At 42.6% G+C, this 19,897-nt stretch overlaps 1 protein-coding gene across 4 annotated transcripts in view; it reads left to right on the top strand.

The window, feature by feature from the left end:
- LOC118391607 (CAP-Gly domain-containing linker protein 1) overlaps positions 1–19,897 on the top strand; it is a 70,090-nt gene that overhangs the window by 24,547 nt on the left and 25,646 nt on the right. For all 4 annotated transcript variants that reach the window (XM_052458235.1, XM_052458236.1, XM_052458234.1 and 1 more), the window contains 4 exons: positions 1,884–1,979; positions 2,651–2,708; positions 2,781–2,878; positions 4,467–4,541. In XM_052458235.1, the coding sequence (XP_052314195.1) occupies positions 1,884–1,979; positions 2,651–2,708; positions 2,781–2,878; positions 4,467–4,541 (327 nt within the window). The remainder of the gene's footprint in view (positions 1–1,883; positions 1,980–2,650; positions 2,709–2,780; positions 2,879–4,466; positions 4,542–19,897) is intronic.

Below are 19,897 nucleotides of genomic sequence, written 5' to 3'. Positions count from 1 at the left end.
GCCACTCTACCATAAAGGCCTGATTGATGGAGTGCAGCAGAGATGGTTCTCCTTCTGGAAGTTTCTCCCATCTCCACAGAGCAACTCGAGCTCTCTGAGTGACTAGCGGGTTTGTAACGGTTTTCTTCTGGTGAAAGAGAGGCGGACCAAAATGCAGCGTGGTTATTTTTGTACATCTTTAATAAAGATGAAAATACACCAATCTACAAAACAAGAACCGTGAAAAAAATGAAACAGTCCTGGTGCCACAAACACAGGAACAATCACCCACAAGCGACCTAAAGAATATGGCTGCCTAAATATGGTTCCCAATCAAAGACAACGATAAACACCTGCCTCTGATTGAGAACCACTCTAGGCAACCATAGACTTACCTAGAGTACTACTCTAACCACAATCCCATAACTACAAACAACCCCAGACAAAACAAACCACATAAATCCCCATGTCACACCTTGGCCTAACCAAAATAATAACGAAAACACAGAATACTAAGGCCAGGGCGTGACAGGGTTCTTGGTCACCTCCCTGACCAAAGCCATTCTCCCCGATTGCTCAGTTTGGCTGGGCAGCCAGCTGTAGGAAGGGTCTAGTTGGTTCTCAACTTCTTCCATGTAAGAATGATGGACCCCACTGTGTTCTTGGGGACCTTCAATTCTGCAGAAATGTTTTGTTACCCTTCTCCAGATCTGTGCCTTGACACAATCCTGCCCCGGAGCTCTTCAGACAATTCCTTCAACCTCGTGGTTTGGTTTTTGCTCTGACATGCATTGTCAACTGTGGGACCTTATATTGACAGGTGTGTGCCTTTCCAAATCATTTCCAGTCAATTTAATTTACCACAGGTGGACTCAAGTCTAGTTGTAGAAACATGATCAATGGAAACAGGATGCACCAAAGCTCAATTTCGAGTCTCATATCTCAGGGTCTGGATACTTACATAAATAAGGTATTTCTGTTTTTTATTTTTCATATATTTGCAAAGGGGTATTGTCTGTAGATTGATGATGATTTTTTAAATGTAATACATTTTAGAATAAGGCTGTAATGTAACAAAATGGGTCTGAAAATGTGGGGGCTGAATACTTCCGAATGCACTGTATAGTATTATACGTCTTGCTCTGGGACCACTTTTCCTCCCACCCATCCTCCCCGACCAATCTTTTGTTTCTGTCATAAGTAACCAGACCATTATTCCATTTGTAACTTAAGGTAACATTCATACTAAATGGAGGAACACAAATATATACTGAACAAAAATATAAGCTCAACATGTAAAGTGTTGGTCCCATGTTTCATGAGCTGAAAGAAAAGTTTAGACAATTTGGCAGTATGTCCAACCGGCCTCACAAACGCAGACCACATGTAACCATGCCAGCCCAGGACCGCCACATCTGGCTTCTTCACCTGAGGGATCGTCTGAGACCAGCCACCCAGACAGCTGATGAAACAAAGGAGTGTCTCTGTCTGTAATAAAGCCCTTTTGTGGGGAAAAACTCATTCTGATTGGCTGTGCCCCTATGCCCTCCCAGGCCCACCCTTGGCTGCACCCCTGCCCAGTCATGTGAAATCCATAGATTCGGGCCTAATGAATTGATTTCAATTGATTGATTTCCTTATATGAACTGTAATTCAGTAAAAGCATTGAAATTGTTGCATGTTGCATTGTTGTTGGGTATATGTTCCAGAGCTGATGTCTGTTGAATATGGGCAGGCTGCCAGTCCCGGCCTGCTGTGTGTGCACAGCTTTTGTTCCACCCTGTGTGTGTAGGCTTTCGTTCCAGCCTGTTCATTCCCATGGTCTTTGCATTTACAATAATCTGTTTTTTCTGGTTTGCCTCCCTTTGGACATTACTATGTCTCCTGTCTGTCTTCCCCTCCAGATCAGTGAACTGAATGTGAATCTGGACAGCAGGCAGAAACAGCTATGCTCTGTAGAAGAGGACAAGAGCTCCCTGGAACAGCAGCTAACCAGCCTGGTGAGACACCCACACACACGTGTACACACACACACATGTACCCACACACACGTGTACACACACACACGTACACACACGCATGTGTACACATACGCACGTGTACACACACACACACATGTACACACACGGTCATGATGATAAAAGTTGTTATCCTTCCCTGTATAGCTCATGGAGAAAGAATGTTATTGCTCTCTAGTCAATCAATCAATCATTCAAATATATTTATAGAGCCCTTTTTACAAAGCACAGCCCCCACACCACCAAAGAGATATCAACAGACTTACTACCCTGAGACAATGTATTGTATAGCCCACATAGCTCTCCCCTCCGCACAAGCCTGACGGGGTGCAAAACCGGACAGGATGATCACGTCAGGGACTCAACCCACTGAAGTCGAGTATAGCGAAAAAATCCTGGCATGACCTGATGCATCCCTCCTAGGGACAACATGGGAGAGCGAGGGCAGCCAGAGACTCAGCCCCCATAATAGGGTCAGCGGCAGAGAATCCCAGTGGAGAGAGAGGGGTGCCGGCCAGGCAGAGACAGCAAGGGTAGTTCGTCACACCTTGCCGTTCACCTTTGCACCCCTCGGCCGGACTACACTCAATCATAGGATCTACAGAAGAGTGACATTTGTTGTTGTGTTGTTCTTTGTTTGTTTGCCATTTCAGAGACAGAAACTGGACGTAGCAGAGGAAAAGAACAAGAGGACGGCACAAACCATGCAAGGTAAGCAAAGCGGCCCTAAGAGAGGCACTGGTAAAGATTCATCATGAAGAGTCTCTCCGACTTTTGTTGCAGAGCTGGAGAAGAGAGGAGAGCAGACGGAAAAAGAGAGGGAGGCACAGAGAGAAGAGAACCAAGGCAAAGAAAAAGAGCTTCAGGATAGACTGACGCAGGTGTGTGTGTGTCTGTGCATCTGCGTGCGAACGTGCCTGCCTGCGTGTGTGTGTCTGTGCGTGTGTCTGCGCACGCGCCTGCGTGTGTGTGTCTGTGCGTGTGTCTGCGCGCGTGCCTGCGTGCGTGTGTTGTATGAAAACAATTGTCTTTCTTTCGGTTGTGTGTGTGCCTGTATATGTGCAGGTGGAAATGTGTATATGTAATGTTTGTAGCATGATGTATGCTTGAAAACAACAGCTGTGATGCACAAGGTAACATGATATTCATCCAGACCCACCGAAGCTGAGCTAGATCTCTGAGGCTGAAGCTAGATCTCTGAGGCTGAAGCTAGATCTCTGAGGCTGAAGCTAGATCTCTGAGGCTGAAGCTAGATCTCTGAGGCTGAAGCTAGATCTCTGAGGCTGAAGCTAGATCTCTGAGGCTGAAGCGAGATCTCTGAGGCTGAAGCGAGATCTCTGAGGCTGAAGCGAGATCTCTGAGGCTGAAGCGAGATCTCTGAGGCTGAAGCTTGATCTCTGAGGCTGAAGCTTGATCTCTGAGGCTGAAGCTTGATCTCTGAGGCTGAAGCTTGATCTCTGAGGCTGAAGCTTGATCTCTGAGGCTGAAGCTTGATCTCTGAGGCTGAAGCTATGGCTGCAGGCTAGCTTAACGATGTCAAAATAAATACATGACTAACACACACACACACACACACACACACACACACACACACACACACACACACACACACACACACACACACACACACACACAGGCACACACACACACACACACAGGCACACAGGCACACACACACACACACACAGGCACACAGGCACACAGGCACACGCACACACAGGCACACACACACACAGGCACACACACAGGCACACACACACACACACACACACACACACACACACACACACACACACACACACACAGGCACACACACACACACACACACACACACACACACACAGGCACACACACACACAGGCACACACACACACACACACACACACACAGGCACACACACACACACACACACACACACACACACACACACACACACACACACACACACACACACACACACACACACACACACACACACACACACAGGCACACACAAACACACACAGGCACACACAAACACACACAGGCACACACACACACACAGGCACACACACACACACACAGGCACACACACACACACAGGCACACACACACACACAGGCACACACACACACGTGACAAACCTTTTCCATGTCTCTTTAATATGCAGGCAGGCATCTACTTTATGTAATGTTTATATAACTAAATGACTAGTTAATGTTCCACCATAGTTCATTATTAAAGATGTATTATTTCAAATTAAGTTTTAACAATGAACTTTCAATGAACCTTTTAAGAGGCTGTTCTTGTGGATTTAGGCATCTTGTAGAATGATTCATTGGTTTTATACCTTTAGAGTAAGCATTATGTATTATTAATGGGACTTGTACCAATGGTCGGTTTGTAGTAAAGATCGATAGTTTTAAACAAACGTTAGTTATAGATCAAAATAAATGATATCATGTTTACTAAACATGTCCCCTCCCCCAGGCTGCTGAGTCATCAGAGAGGACCGCCCACTCACAGGAGCAGCTGATCATTGAGAAGACGGCGCTAGAGGCTCAGGTGAGGATGGGGGTAGCTGCAATGAAAAGTCAGTTTGTCATATCTCTGATGTAAAGTAGGCTTTAATGCGTTCATATGTGTGCTTATGTGAACTTCATATGTGTCTGTGTGTGTGTGTGTCCTGAGGACCTATTGTTTTATATTCACTTGAGTATTACATACAGTGTTGTATGACTGTCTGGTCACCACATAGTCATGCATAAAATACTCCTAGGCTCATGAATAAAATACTCCAATTCAATTCAAGGGGCTTTATTGGCATGGGAAACATATGTTAACATTGTCAAAGCAAGTGAGGTAGATAATATACAAAGTGAAATAAACAATAAAAATGAACAGTAAACATTACACATACCGAAGTTTCAAAAGAATAAAGACATTACAAATGTCATATTATGTATATATACAGTGTTTTAACACTGTACAAATTATTAAAGTACCAAAGGGAAAATAAATAAGCATAAATATGGGTTGTATTTACAATGGTGTTTGTTCTTCACTGGTTGACCTTTTCTTGTGGCAACAGGTCACAAATCTTGCTGCTGTGATGGCACACTGTGGTATTTCACCCAATAGATATGGGAGTTTATCAAAATCAGTTTTTTTCCGAATTCTTTGTGTGTCTGTGTAATCTGAGGGAAATATGTGTCTTTAATATGGTCATACATTTGGCAGGAAGTTAGGAAGTGCAGCTCAGTTTCCACCTCATTTTGTGGGCCGTGTGCACATAGCCTGTCTTCTCTTGAGAGCCATGTCTGCCTACGGCGGCCTTTCTCAATAGCAAGGCTATGCTCGCTGAGTCTGTACAAAAATTTCCTTAAGTTTGGGTCAGTCACAGTGGTCAGGTATTCTGTCACTGTGTACTCTCTGTTTAGGGCCAAATAGCATTCTAGTTTGCTCAGTTTTTTTGTTAATTCTTTCCAATGTGTCAAGTAATTATCTTTTTGTTTTCTCATGATTTGGTTGGGTCTAATTGTGTTGCTGTCCTGGGGCTCTGTGGGGTGTGTTTGTGTTTGTGAACAGAGACCCAGGACCAGCTTGCTTAGGGGACTCTTCTCCAGGTTCATCTCTCTGTAGTTGATGGTTTTGTTATGGAAGGTTTGGGAATCGTTTCCTTTTAGGTGGTTGTAGAATTTAACGTCTCTTTTCTGGATGTTGATAATTAGCGGGTATCGGCCAAATTCTGCTCTATTTGGTGTTCTACATTGTACACGGAGGATATGTTTGCAGAATTCTGTGTGCAGAGTATCAATTTGGTGTTTGTCCCATTTTGTGAATTCTTGGTTGGGAAGAGGACCCCAGACCTCACAACCATAAAAGGCAATGGGTTCCATAACTGATTCAAGTGGTTTTAGCCAGATCCTAATTGGTATGTTGAATTTTATGTTCCTTTTGATTGCATAGAATGCCCTTCTTGCCTTCTCTCTCAGATAGTTCACAGCTTTGTGGAAGTTACCTGTGGCGCTGATGTTTAGGCCAAGGTATGTATAGTTTTTTGTGTGCTCTGGTGTCTAGATAGAATTTGTATTTGTGGTTCTGGCGACTGGACCTTTTTTGGAACACCATTATTTTGGTGTTACTGAGATTTACTGTCAGGGCCCAGGTCTGGCAGAATCTGTGCAGAATATCTAGGTGCTGCTGTAGGCACTCCTTGGTTGGTGACAGAAGCACCAGATCATCAGCAAACAGTATCTACCTACCTACCTACCTACCTACCTACCTACCGTGGGGCAAAAAAGTATTTAGTCAGCCACCAATTGTGCGAGTTCTCCCACTTAAAAAGATGAGAGAGGCCTGTAATTTTCATCATATGTACACTTCAACTATGATAGACAAAATGAGAGAGAAAAAATCCAGAAAATCACATTGTAGGATTTTTTATGAATTTATTTGCAAATGATGGTGGAAAATAAGTATTTGGTCACCTACAAACAAGCAAGATTTCTGGCTCTCACAGACCTGTAACTTCTTCTTTAAGAGGCTCCTCTGTCCTCCACTTGTTACCTGTATTAATGGCACCTGTTTTAACTTTTTATCAGTATAAAAGACACCTGTCCACAACCTCAAACAGTCACACTCCAAACTCCACTATGGCCAAGACCAAAGAGCTGTCAAAGGACACCAGAAACAAAATTGTAGACCTGCACCAGGCTGGGAAGACTGAATCTGCAATAGGTAAGCAGCTTGGTTTGAAGAAATCAACTGTCGGAGCAATTATTAGGACATGGAAGACATACAAGACCACTGATAATCTCCCTTGATCTGGGACTCCACGCAAGATCTCACCCCATGGGGTCAAAATGATCACAAGAACGGTGAGCAAAAATCCCAGAACCACACGGGGGGACCTAGTGAATGACCTGCAGAGAGCTGGGACCAAAGTAACAAAGCCTACCATCAGTTGTCAGGATTTGGCCAGGGTTGTTCCGGTTTTTGGTCACTAGATGCCCCCATTGTGCTTTTTGACCTTTTGTTTTCCCTTAATCCCCATTATTATTTGCACCTGTGCCTCGTTTCCCCTGATTGTATTTAAACCCTTAGTTTTACTCAGTTCTTTGCTCTGTGTTTGTATGTTAGCACCCAGCCCTAGTATTCTGTGAACTCTTGTTGATCCCGGTGGACTCTCTTGTGGAATTCCTTTTTTTGTTATTGTTTATTTATTTTTGAGTATCTTTTGAGGCTTTTTATGCTATACCTACCACCTTGTGGATTTACCTTTTTGTCTTGGAGGATTACCTTTGTTCTTGTGGAATTCCTTTTGAGGTTGTGGAGTTTCATGTTTTCCTGAAGGACTTCACTTTTTACTTCATTAAATACACTGTCTCAAGTACTGCTGTGTCTGCCTCATCTTCTGGGTTCTGCCGACTATTCGTGGCTCAATTGGTTAAGTGACTGTTTCTCACTCCGGAGACCCGGGTTCAGTAACACACTACGCCGCCAGGGACTCAAATCCTGCAGTGCCAGATGTGTCCCCTTGCTTAAGCCAGTACATGTCCATGCCCGTCTGAAGTTTGCTAGAGAGCATTTGGATGATCCAGAAGAAGATTGGGAGAATGTCACATGGTCAGATGAAACCAAAATATAAGTTTTTGGTAAAAACTCAACTCGTCGTGTTTGGAGGACAAAGAATGCTGAGTTGCATCCAAAGAACACCATACCTACTGTGAAGCATGGGGGTGGAAACATCATGCTTTGGGGCTGTTTTTCTGCAAAGGGACCAGGACGACTGATCCGTGTAAAGGAAAGAATGAATGGGGCCATGTATTGTGAGATTTTGAGTGAAAATCTCCTTCCATCAGCAAGGGCATTGAAGATGAAACGTGGCTGGGTCTTTCAGCATGATGATCCCAAACACACTGCCCGGGCAATGAAGGAGTGGCTTCGTAAGAAGCATTTCAAGGTCCTGGAGTGGCCTAGCCAGTGTCCAGATCTCAACCCCATAGAAAATCTTTGGAGGGAGTTGAAAGTCTGTGTTGCCCAGCAACAGCCCCAAAACATCGCTGCTCTCGAGGAGATTTGCATGGAGGAATGGGCCAAAATACCAGCAACAGTGTGTGAAAACCTTTGACCTCTGTCATTGCTAACAAAGTGTATATAACAAAGTATTGAGATAAAATTTTGTTACTGACCAAATACTTATTTTCCACCATAATTTACAAATAAATTCATTAAAAATCCTACAATGTGATTTTCTGGATTTTTTTTCTAATTTTGTCTGTCATAGTTGAAGTGTACCTATGATGAAACTTACAGACCTCTCTCATCTTTTTAAGTGGGAGAACTTGCACAATTGGTGGCTGACTAAATACTTTTTTGCCCCACTGTATATATCTATATATCTTTCTCTCTCTCGCTCTGTCTCTCACTCTCCCCCCCCCTATTGCCCCCTTCTAAATATCTTATTACCCCTCTCCTCAACTCTCCCTTCATCCATCCACTCTTTCTCTCCACTCTTTCTCTCTGTCAATGCATCTTGTTCTGCCCCTGAACAAGGCAGTTAACACACTGTTCCTAGGCTGGCATTGTAAATAAGAATTTGTTCTTAACTGACTTGCCTAGTTAAATACAAATAAAATCTCCTCACCCCCTCTCTCTGGACATAGTGACCCAGCCATGCTAGCTGTGTCTGTGTGCTCCAGATGGTTAGTCTGATGACCGCAGGGAAACAGATTAGAGGGCAATACACACACTCATAATCTGGGGAGTGAATTGCTTTGTGAGTGACTGTGGGTGTAGTTTCCAGTTCTGATCTGAACTGAGCCATTCCTTCTGTTCTACTGTCCTAATCTAGTAATGAACTATTAGTACCTCTCCCTAATTTCTCTCACTCAGTCTTAGGCAGGGGGCGTACCGCCTTGCAAGGCGGGCTATCTACAGATGTAGGATCTTAATTTGATCCAGTTTGTTACGTCGTCCGGGTTAGGGGAGGGTTTGGCTGGCAGGGATGTCCTTGTCCCATCGCGCACTAGCGACTCCTGTGGCTGGGCCAGGCGCAGTGCTTGCTGACACGGTCGCCAGGTGTACGGTATTTCGCCTCCTCCGACCTTTGCCTCCCGAGTCCGTATAGGAGTTGCAGCGATGAGACAAGACTGTAACTACTGATTGGATACCACGGAATTGGGGAGAAAAAGGCGTAAAAAAAAGTTTTTTAAAAGATTCTACATCTGTAGGGGTATCATTAGTGAGTCGATGTGCTGGGGTAAAAGAGGTAAATACTGGGCATTCTGAAAGTTTTCAGACCCCTTCACTTTTTCCACATTTTGTGACGTTACAGCCTTATTCTAAAATGGATTAAATAGTTTTTTTTTCTCCTCATCAATCTACAACACAAGACCCCAAAGTTTTCAGACCCTTTACTCAGTACTTTGTTGAAGCACCTTTGGCAGCGATTACAGCCTCAAGTCTTCTTGGGTATGACGCTACAAGGTTGGCACACCTGTATTTGGCGAACTTCCACATTTTGTTGTATTACAGCCTGAATTCAAAATGTATCAAATATATTTTTGTTCTCACCCATCTACACACAATATCCCATAAATGACAAAGTGAAAACATGTTTTAGGAAATTTAAGCAAATTTACAGAAAATGAAATAAAGAAATCTCTCATGACATCCCTGTGTCAATACTTTGTAGAAGCACCTTTGGCAGCGATTACAGCTGTGAGTCTTTCTGGGTAAGTCTCTAAGAGCTTTCCATACCTGTGCAACATTTTCCCATTATTCTTTTAAAAATTCTTCAAGCTCTGCCAAATTGGTTGTTGATCAATGCTAGACAACCATTTTCAGGCCTTGCCATAGATTTTGAATCAGATTTAAGGCAAAACTGTCACTCGGCCACTCAGGAACATTAACTGTCTTCTTGGTAACAACTCCAGTGTAGATTTGGCCTTGTGTTGTAGGTTATTGTCCTGCTAAAAGGTGATTCCTTCTCCCAGTGTCTGTTGGAAGGCAGACTGAACAAGGTTTTCCTCTAGGATTTTGCCTGTGCTTCGCTCCATTCAGTTAATTTTTTTATATCCTGAAAAACTCCCCAGTCCTTCAGGATTACAAGCATAACCATTACATGATCCAGCCACCACTATACTTGAAAATATGGAGAGTGGTACTCAGTAATGTGTTGTATTGGATTTGCCCCAAACATAACACACTCTATCAGGACAAAAAGTTAATTGCTTTGCCACATTTTTCTATTCTGTACAGGCTTCCTTCTTTTCACTCTGTCAGTTAGGTTAGTATTGTGGAGTAAATATAATGTTGATCCATCCTCAGTTTTCTCCTATCACAGCCATTAAACTCTGTAACTGTTTTAAACTCACCATTGGCCTAATGGTGAAATCCCTGAGCGGTTTCCTTCTTCTCCGGCAACTGAGTTAGGAAGGTCGCCTGTGTCTTTGTAGTGACTGGGTGTATTGATACACCATCTAAAGTGTAATTAGTCATTTCACCATGCTCAAAGGGATACTCATTGTCTGTTGTATTTGTTTCACCCATCTACCAGTAGTGGCCTTCTTTACGAGGCATTGGAAAACGTCCCTGGTCTTTGTCTTTTTTTCTGTGTTTGAAATTCATTGCTCGACTGAGGGACCTTACAGATAATTGTATGTGTGGGGTACAGAGATGAATGAGGTAGTCATTCAAATATCATGTTAAACACTATTATTGCACACTTATTATGTGGCTTGTTAAGCACATTTTACTCCTGAACGTAGGCTTGCCATAACACTTAAGCTATTAATTTGTAAAAAAAAAAAATCTTCAAAAAACATAATTCCACTTTGACATTAGGGGGGTATTGTGTGTAGGTCAGTGACAAAAAAAAATCTATTTTTTATACATTTTACATTCAGGATGCAACGCAACAACATGTGGAAAAAGTCGAGGGGTGTGAATACTTTTTAATGCAATGTATAAGTAGGGATAAAGTGACTAGGCAACAGGATGGATAATAAACAGTAGCAGCAGCATATCTGATGAGTCAAAAGAGTTAGTGCAGAAAGGGTCAGTGTACGACTTGGGTGGCTGGAGTTTTTGACCATTTTTAAGGCCTTCCTCTGACACTGCCTTGTATAGAGGTCCTGGATGGCAGGGAGCTCGGACTCAGTGATGTACTGGGCCGTACCCACTACCATATGTAGCGTCTTGCGGTCGGATGCCAAGCAGTTGCCATACCAAGGGGTGATGCAGCCAGTTAGGATGCTCTCAATGGTGTAATTATTCAGCTCAGCTGCGAAATACATGACTGGCTTAGCCGCAAAATATAACACAGACGTTTTGAAAATGCCTGAGTCTTTTGAATATAAGGAATAGGGATACTGAAAGGAGTCTGAAAGAGTCGTTAAAGAGGTCCATCTTGAAGAGGGATCCGATGTGGTGCTGATGAGATTAGAAAAATCCCTTTAAATAGAGAGGCTGTTGGAGAGCAGTGGTTTTATTTTAGTGTAGGGTGCTTAGCCACACACACACACTCTCTTTCTTGTTCTCTCTCTTTCACTCTCTCAAACTCACTCTTATTCTAACAAGTTATTTTAAGTGCTGCGATGCTCTTACTGCCCTCGCTCTCCTCTTCACCCGCAGGATGTGATGTAATCGTGCATATGTCAGTGTGAGCCCCGGCAGCTGTGTGTGTGCCCCATGCATGGATAGGCAGAACATTACATTGCTTGTACACACACTCATGTGTAGACTACTGTATATCGTCACTGTCTGATGAAAACCTCGTAACTCCATTTTTGCCAATTTTTCTTATCTTTTTTACATTTATTGAAAGTGGTAACTCCCCTCAATGTACTCGGAACATTTCATGACTCTGTGACCAAGAAAATGTATTCAAAATAGATTCTAAAGTTTTATAATTGTACGTTTGTTAATGGGAAAATGTGATTGAACCTTTCCGGGATCGTTCGGGACGCTAGCGTCCCACCTCGCCAACAGCCAGTGAAATTGCAGGGAGCCAAATTCAAAACAACAGAAATCTCATAATTAAAATTCCTCAACCATACAAGCATTTTACACCATTTTAAAGATACACTTCTCGTTAATCCAACCACAGTGTCCGATTTCAAAAAGGCTTTTCGGCGAAAGCAGAACATATCATTATGTTAGGTCAGCAACTAGTCACAGAAAGCATTCAGCCATTTTTCAACCAAAGAGAGGTGTCACAAAAAGCAGAAATATAGATACAATTAATCACTAACCTTTGACGATCTTCATCAGATGACACTCCTAGGACTCAATGTTACACAATACATGTATGTTTTGTTCGATCAAGTTCATATTTATATCCAAAAACCTCAGTTTACATTGGCGCCATGTTCAGAAATGCCTCCAAAACATCCGGAGAAATTGCAGAGCCACATCAAATAACATAAATACTCATCATAAACTTTGATGAAAGATACATAGAATTAAAGATAAACTTGTTCTTAATGCAACTGCTGTGTCAGATTTCAAAAAAGCTTTACGGCAAAAGCACAATATTCAATAATCTGAGAATAGCGGTCAGCCACATAAACAAGCCATATCTGCTGATCTTACCTTTGCTGATCTTCGTCGGAATGCACTCCCAGGACTCCCACTTCCACAAGAAATGTTTGTTTTGTTCGTTTACGTCCATATTTATGTCCAAATACCTCCCTTTTGTTCGCACGTTTTAGTTCACTATTCCAAAGGCACAATGCGCGAGTGCAAAATCCAGACGAAAAGTCAAGAGTTCCATTACTGTTTGTAGAAACATGTCAAAAGATGTTTTGTCGTGGTAATTTCCTGTATTACTAAGTGAAAGGAGAGTTTACAAACCACACACAAGTCAGAGTTATATTTTAAACGTAATCTTTTAATACTATATGAGCTTCACCATAGCCCTGTGACTCTCAGATCAATTCAGTGTCTATAAATTAATTCTCTGAGAGTGCTTACAAAATGGAAACTGAGATCTTTTATAGCAAAGATCCACCCCTCTCAACTCACAATGACGAACCACAGATCTTAGGAACTTCACAAAGTGCCTTTTACTTGAAAGAGGAGTATCCCATAGCCAGATAGCATTAGCTATAAATTATTGTTCAGTTTGGTCTCCTAAACCGAGATTGTAATCTCGTCCCTGGTACTTCTTAGTACCAAAACATTACCTCGTCCAATGGCATATATCAATTGTCCATTCTAGATACCCCCCATCTCAAATACACCCCCCTGGATATACTCACAGAGGGGAGTGACTGGTACAGAGACATTGTGGAGCCCTTCACATGGTTTAACAGATACATTGGAAGACACTGTTCAATTCTGACTTCTCCCTTTCTGATATTCTGCATATTACCAGACAGATAAAAGACAAGCCTGACCTCGCCCCTCTCTGGGCCCCAAGTGACTTTTCCCACATAACATCTTTTATCTACTTTCATAAATATGCTTATTTATCAATGTTACCTAACTAATTCTCATTCTGCTACGACAGTTTACAATCACTCCTTAGGGTCTTTTTATAATAAATCTTCAATAATATTCCAACTAGGACAATAGTGTATTCATTACAGAGGAAATAGAAGGAACGGCGCGCCCGCGTGACCGCGCAGTAAACAACTGATTGATCTCAGCCTAGTCCACTTGTTGAAACAGCTCTTATTCGACACCCTTCCACAATAGAAGCCTCAAACAACTTTCTAAAGACTATTGACATCTGCTGGAAGCCTTGGGAAGTGCAATCTGGCCCCAAAGACACAGCATATTGGCTAGGCAATCACTTAAATTAAACTACAAACCTCAGATTTCCCACTTCCTGGTTGGATTTGTCTCAGTTTTAATTTTTTTAATTATTATTTCACCTTTATTTAACCAGGTAGGCAAGTTGAGAACAAGTTCTCATTTACAATTGCGACCTGGCCAAGATAAAGCAAAGCAGTTCGACAGATACAACGACACACGATAAACAAGTCTATATACATTGTGAGCAAATGAGGTGAGAAGGGAGGGAAAGGCAAAAAAGGCCATGGTGGCAAAGTAAATACAATATAGCAAGTAAAACACTGGAATGGTAGTTTTGCAATGGAAGAATGTGCAAAGTAGAAATAAAAATAATGGGGTGCAAAGGAGCAAAATAAATAAATGAATTAAATAGTTGGGAAAGAGGTAGTTGTTTGGGCTAAATTATAGGTGGGCTATGTACAGGTGCAGTAATCTGTGAGCTGCTCTGACAGTTGGTGCTTAAAGCTAGTGAGGGAGATAAGTGTTTCCAGTTTCAGAGATTTTTGTAGTTCGTTCCAGTCATTGGCAGCAGAAAACTGGAAGGAGAGGCGGCCAAAGAAAGAATTGGTTTTGGGGGTGACTAGAGAGATATACCCGCTGGAGCGATATACCTGCTGCTCTTTTCTCGCTGTTATACTCAGACATCATTCAAATAGTTTTAGAAACTTCAGAGTGTTTTCAATCCAATACTACTAATAATTTGCATATATTAGCATCTGTGACAGAGTAGCAGGCAGTTTACTCTGGGCACCTTATTCATCCAAGCTACTCAATACTGCCCCCTGTCACCAAGAAGTTAAAACAAAAAATCCTGAAACGTTTGTTTTGGAGGTGAGAGGTTTTCATCAGACAGTGACTATATGCTTGTCAGTTTTATGGAGCAACAGTGTTGGTCTGTATGGTATACCATACCATACAGACCCAGCGATCGCTATTTTGCCTCTTTGAGAAGCAACCTGTGTGATTTGCTTATCTTTGAAAAGCATTGGTTGATCTTTGAGATGAATACTTTCTGATTGGGGGGGGGGGGTCTAAATCTGTGTATGCTCCGAGATAGAAATGCTGCTAATAAAACTGGAGGGAGGCAACCTTCTCTTTACCTTTATGCAGTGCATTCGGGAAGTATTCAGACCGCTTGACTTTTTCACCTTCGTTCACAGCCAGTTGCAACGTTTGTGCATTTTTCCAAAGCGTTTTTAATGTTACGTGCATTATCACGTAGCACAGCGTGTACATTGTTCTTGAGGATTTTTCAAGTTTCAAACATGTTCTCAAATGCCATTGAAAAGGCAGCAGCCGTATGAGAACCAGCACATTCTTGAGCATGCAATATGGCTTTCCTCAGTACGAAATCCTTGTCGACCCACTGTGCTGTCAGACTCTGCATGCTCATGGGGCTGACATCGCTGGTCCAAATGTCAGTCGTGAAGCTAATTAGCAGTGACGCCCATAGCAAGTAGCTCATGGATGTGCGTTTCAACAATACTGTGTAAATCCGGTAGGGCAAAATAAAAAAAATTGCGCATACTTGGTAGTGTGTACCGGGGCTTGAGGTGCTCTACCAGTCGGCGAAAGCCAAAATCATCCACAACAGAGAACGGCTGATTGTCAAAGGCAATGAATTCCATTATAAATGTCAGCAGACATTGTGGGCTAGGTTAGGAAAGCCGTGTATTTTTCGTGCCGTAATTACGTCGTCTACCTACACTACCATTCAGAAGTTTGGGGTCACTTAAAAACACATTTTTTGTCCATTAAAATAACATCAAATTGATCAGAAATACAGTGTAGACATTGTTAATGTTGTAAATGTCTATTGTAGCTGGAAGCAGCAGATTTTTATGGAGTATCTACATAGGCATACAGAGGCCCATTTATCAGCAACCATCACTCCTGTGTTCAAATGGCACGTTGTGTTAGCTAACGAAAGCCAAGTCAACAAACAGATTACCGACCATTTGAATCCCACCGCACCTTCTATGCAATCTGGTTTCAGAGCTGGTCATGGGTGCACCTCAGCCACGCTCAAGATCCTAAACAATATCTTAACCGCCATCGGTAAGAAACAATACTGTGCAACCGTATTCATTGACCTGGCCAAGGCATTCGACTCTGTCAATCACCACATCCTCATCGGCAGACTCGATAGCCTTGGTTTCTCAAATTTCTCAAATGCCTCGCCTGGTTCACCAACTACTTCTCTGATATAGTTCAGTGTGTCAAATCGGAGGGCCTGTTGTCCGGGCCTCTGGCAGTCTCTATGGGGGTGCCACAGGGTTCAATTCTTGGGCCGACTCTCTTCTCTGTATACATCTCTGTATACGCTCTTGCTGCTGGTGAGTCTCTGATCCACCTCTACGCAGACGAAACCACTCTGTATACTTCTGGCCCTTCTTTGGACACTGTGTTAACATCCCTCCAGACGAGCTTCAATGCCATACAACTCTCCTTCTGTGGCCTCCAACTGCTCTTAAATACTTAAAGTAAAACTAAATGCATGCTCTTCAACCGATCGCTGCCTGCACTTGCCTGTCTGTCCAGCATGACTACTCTGGACGGCTCTGACTTAGAATATGTGGACAACTACAAATACCTAGGTGTCTGGTTAGACTGTAAACTCTCCTTCCAGACTCACATCAAACATCTCCAATCCAAAGTTAAATCTAGAATTGGCTTCCTATTTCGCAACAAAGCATCCTTCACTCATGCTGCCAAACATACCCTCATAAAACTGACCATCGTACCAATCCTCGACTTCGGCAATGTCATTTACAAAATAGCCTCCAATACCCTACTCAATAAATTGGATGCAGTCTATCACAGTGCCATCTGTTTTGTCACTAAAGCCTCATATACTACCCACCATTGCGACCTGTATGCTCTCGTTGGCTGGCCCTCGCTTCATACTCGTCGCCAAACCCACTGGCTCCAAGTCATCTACAAGACCCTGCTTGGTAAAGTCCCCCCTTACCTAAGCTCGCTGGTTACCATAGCAGCACCCACCTGTAGCACGCGCTCCAGCAGGTATATCTCTCTGGTCACCCCCAAAACCAATTCTTCCTTTGGCCGCCTCCTTCCAGTTCTCTGCTGCCAATGACTGGAACGAACTACAAAAATCTCTGAAACTGGAAACACTTATCTCCCTCACTAGCTTTAAGCACCAGCTGTCAGAGCAGCTCACAGATTACTGCACCTGTACATAGCCCATCTATAATTTAGCCCAAACAACTCCCTCTTCCCCTACTGTATTTATTTATTTATTTTGCTCCTTTGCACCCCATTATTTTTATTTCTCCTTTTTTTATTTCTACTATTCTTCCACTGCAAATCTACCATTCCAGTGTTTTACTTGCTATATTGTATTTACTTCGTCACCATGGCCTTTTTTTTGCCTTTACCTCCCTTTATCTCACCTCATTTGCTCACATCGTATATAGACTTCTTTTTCTACTATATTATTGACTGTATGTTTTTTTTACTCCATGTGTAACTCTGTTGTATGTGTCGAACTGCTTTGCTTTATCTTGGCCAGGTCGCAATTGTAAATTACAACTTGTTCTCAACTTGCCTAACTGGTTTAAGAAAGGTGGAATAAAAAAAATAAAAAATATCCACATAATTGTCCTTCCTCATGATGCCATCTGTTTTGTGAAGTGCACCAGTCCCTCTTGCAGCAAAGCACCCCCACAACATGATGCTGCCACCCCTGTGCTTCACGGTTGGGATGGTGTTCTTCGGCTTGCAAACCTTCCCCTTTTTCCTCCAAACATAACAATGGTAATTATGGCCAAACAGTTCTATTTCTGTTTCATCAGACCAGAGGACATTTCTCCAAAAAGTATGATCTTTGTCCACATGTGCAGTTGCAAACTGTAGTCTGGCTTTTTTATGGTGGTTTTTGGAGCAGTGGCTTCTTCCTTGTCCATAAAGGACTCGTTTTTACTGTGGATATAGATACTTTTGTACCTGTTTCCTCCAGCATCTTCACAAGGTCCTTTGCTGTTGTTCTGGGATTGATTTGCACTTTTCGCACCAATGTACATTAATCTCTAGGAGACAGAACGCGACTCCTTCCTGAGCGGTATGATGGCTGATGGTGTTTATCCTTGCGTATTATTGTTTGTACAGATGAACGTGGTACCTTCAGGTGTTTGGAAATTGCTCTTAAGGATGAACCAGACTTGTGGAGGTCTACAATTGTTTTTCTGAGGTCTTGGCTAATTTCCTTTGATTTTCCCATGCTGTCAAGCAAAGAGGCACTGAGTTTGAAGGTATGCCTTGAAATACATCCACAGGTACACCTCCAATTGACTCAAATGATGACAATTAGCCTATCAGAAGCTTCTAAAGCCATGACATCATTTTCTGGAATTTTCCAAGCTGTTTAAAAGGCACAGTCAACTTAGTGTATGTAAACTTCTGACCCACTGGAATTGTGATACAGTGAATTATAAGTGAAATAATCCGTCTGTAAACAATTGTTGGAAAAATTACTTGTGTCATGCACAAAGTAGATGTCCTAACCAACTTGTTTTAATAGGAAATTTGTGGAGTGGTTGACAAACAAGTTTTAATGACTCCAACCTAAGTGTATGTAAACTTCCGACTTCAACTTTATATATATATATATATATAAAATTATATCACATTTAAAATACATCAATAAAAAAGGATGCACCTAAGCTCAATTCTGAGTCTCGTAGCAAAGGGTCTGAATAATTTCTGTTTTTATTTTCAATACATTTGCAATTTCTAAAAATCTGTTTTCGCTTCGTCATTATGGGGTATTGTATGTACATTGATGAGGGAACATTTTTATTTAATCAATTTTAGAATAAGACTGTAACGTAACAAAATGTGGAAAAAGTAAAGGGGTCTGAATTCTTAACGAATGCTCTGTATAGATATAATATAGAGCTGTAATAGTGCCAGATATGTAGCGATCCATAGATCTACCTATCTATCCTGGATCACAACTGTTGGTCTTTCAGTCAGTCAACTGGTTGGGACGTGGGAGGCTGGTTGATTGAAGGGTTTTCCCACCGACTGTGAACAAAGTGTGAAGGTGGGACTCTTCGAGTCCAGCAGAGATTGTAAATGTGTGTGTGTGTGTGTGTGTGTGTGTGTGTGTGTGTGTGTGTGTGTGTGTGTGTGTGTGTGTGTGTGTGTGTGTGTGTGTGTGTGTGTGTGTGTGTGTGTGTGTGTGTGTGTGTGTGTGTGTGTGTGTGTGTGTGTGTGTGCATTGCGTGACTGAGTGAGTGAGAGATTATGCATTTCTGTGAGTGTGAGTGAGTGATATTGTGTGTGCCAGAAATAGAGAGTGTGTGCGTGAGGGTGGGAAGAGGAGCCTGTTGGGACTTACATAATGAAGGCGCTGCTCCTCTCTGTTGCGTGTGCAAGCGTGTGTGTGAGCCAGCCAGCTAGCGAGCGTGTGCTCAGGCGACACACACACACACATTCACATTCTTTCTCTTACCTCTCTCTCTCTCTCTGGCGGGCACGTTAGGGGGTGGGAGCGGATGGTTTATTGATAGGGAGGCTGCTTTATTGTGTGTGTCACTGGGAGAGAACACTGGGATAGTACAGTATTGACATTTAGAGGGATGGTCCTGCCGCTGGGACAGACAGACCAGTACTGGGGGAGAGAGAGAGCTCTGACAGAGGACCACAGTGTATGGTAAAGCTGTTCAGGTATGGATGTGGCTGCTATGCACCAGGGCTATCCAAGCAGCGTCTGCTCCTCTCACTACCAGGTAAACACAGTTGTTTGGTTCCTCGCATCACATTTCTTACATCTGTGTGTCGTCATTCAAATGGAATGGTGATGTTTTAGCTGATTGTTTTTTAGTTCGACCCTGTGTTTCAATCTGCAGCAGTTGTGTTCTATGAGGGGGCAATTTGTTCTTGAATGGTAATTGAGGGAGGATGAGTGAGGATGATTTCAATATGAAAGTACTTGAGGTTACTGATTTAGATGATTGTATTTTTTAGGAAGAGAGATTGTTGTTTTTACCTTTGGGACTGAGGATGAGAATGTTGTCTGGTTGTTTGTATCTTGTTGGATGTGTGTGTGTAGGCGGGCCGTGGGGGCTTTTCTTAGGCCCCCCAAGTTTTCA

Source organism: Oncorhynchus keta, chromosome 12 (genome assembly GCF_023373465.1).
Source record: "Oncorhynchus keta strain PuntledgeMale-10-30-2019 chromosome 12, Oket_V2, whole genome shotgun sequence".
In the NCBI taxonomy this organism is placed as follows: Eukaryota; Metazoa; Chordata; class Actinopteri; order Salmoniformes; family Salmonidae; genus Oncorhynchus; species Oncorhynchus keta.
The sequence above is the reverse complement of the archived record's forward strand: the minus strand, read 5'-3'. Positions and strand labels throughout refer to the sequence as shown.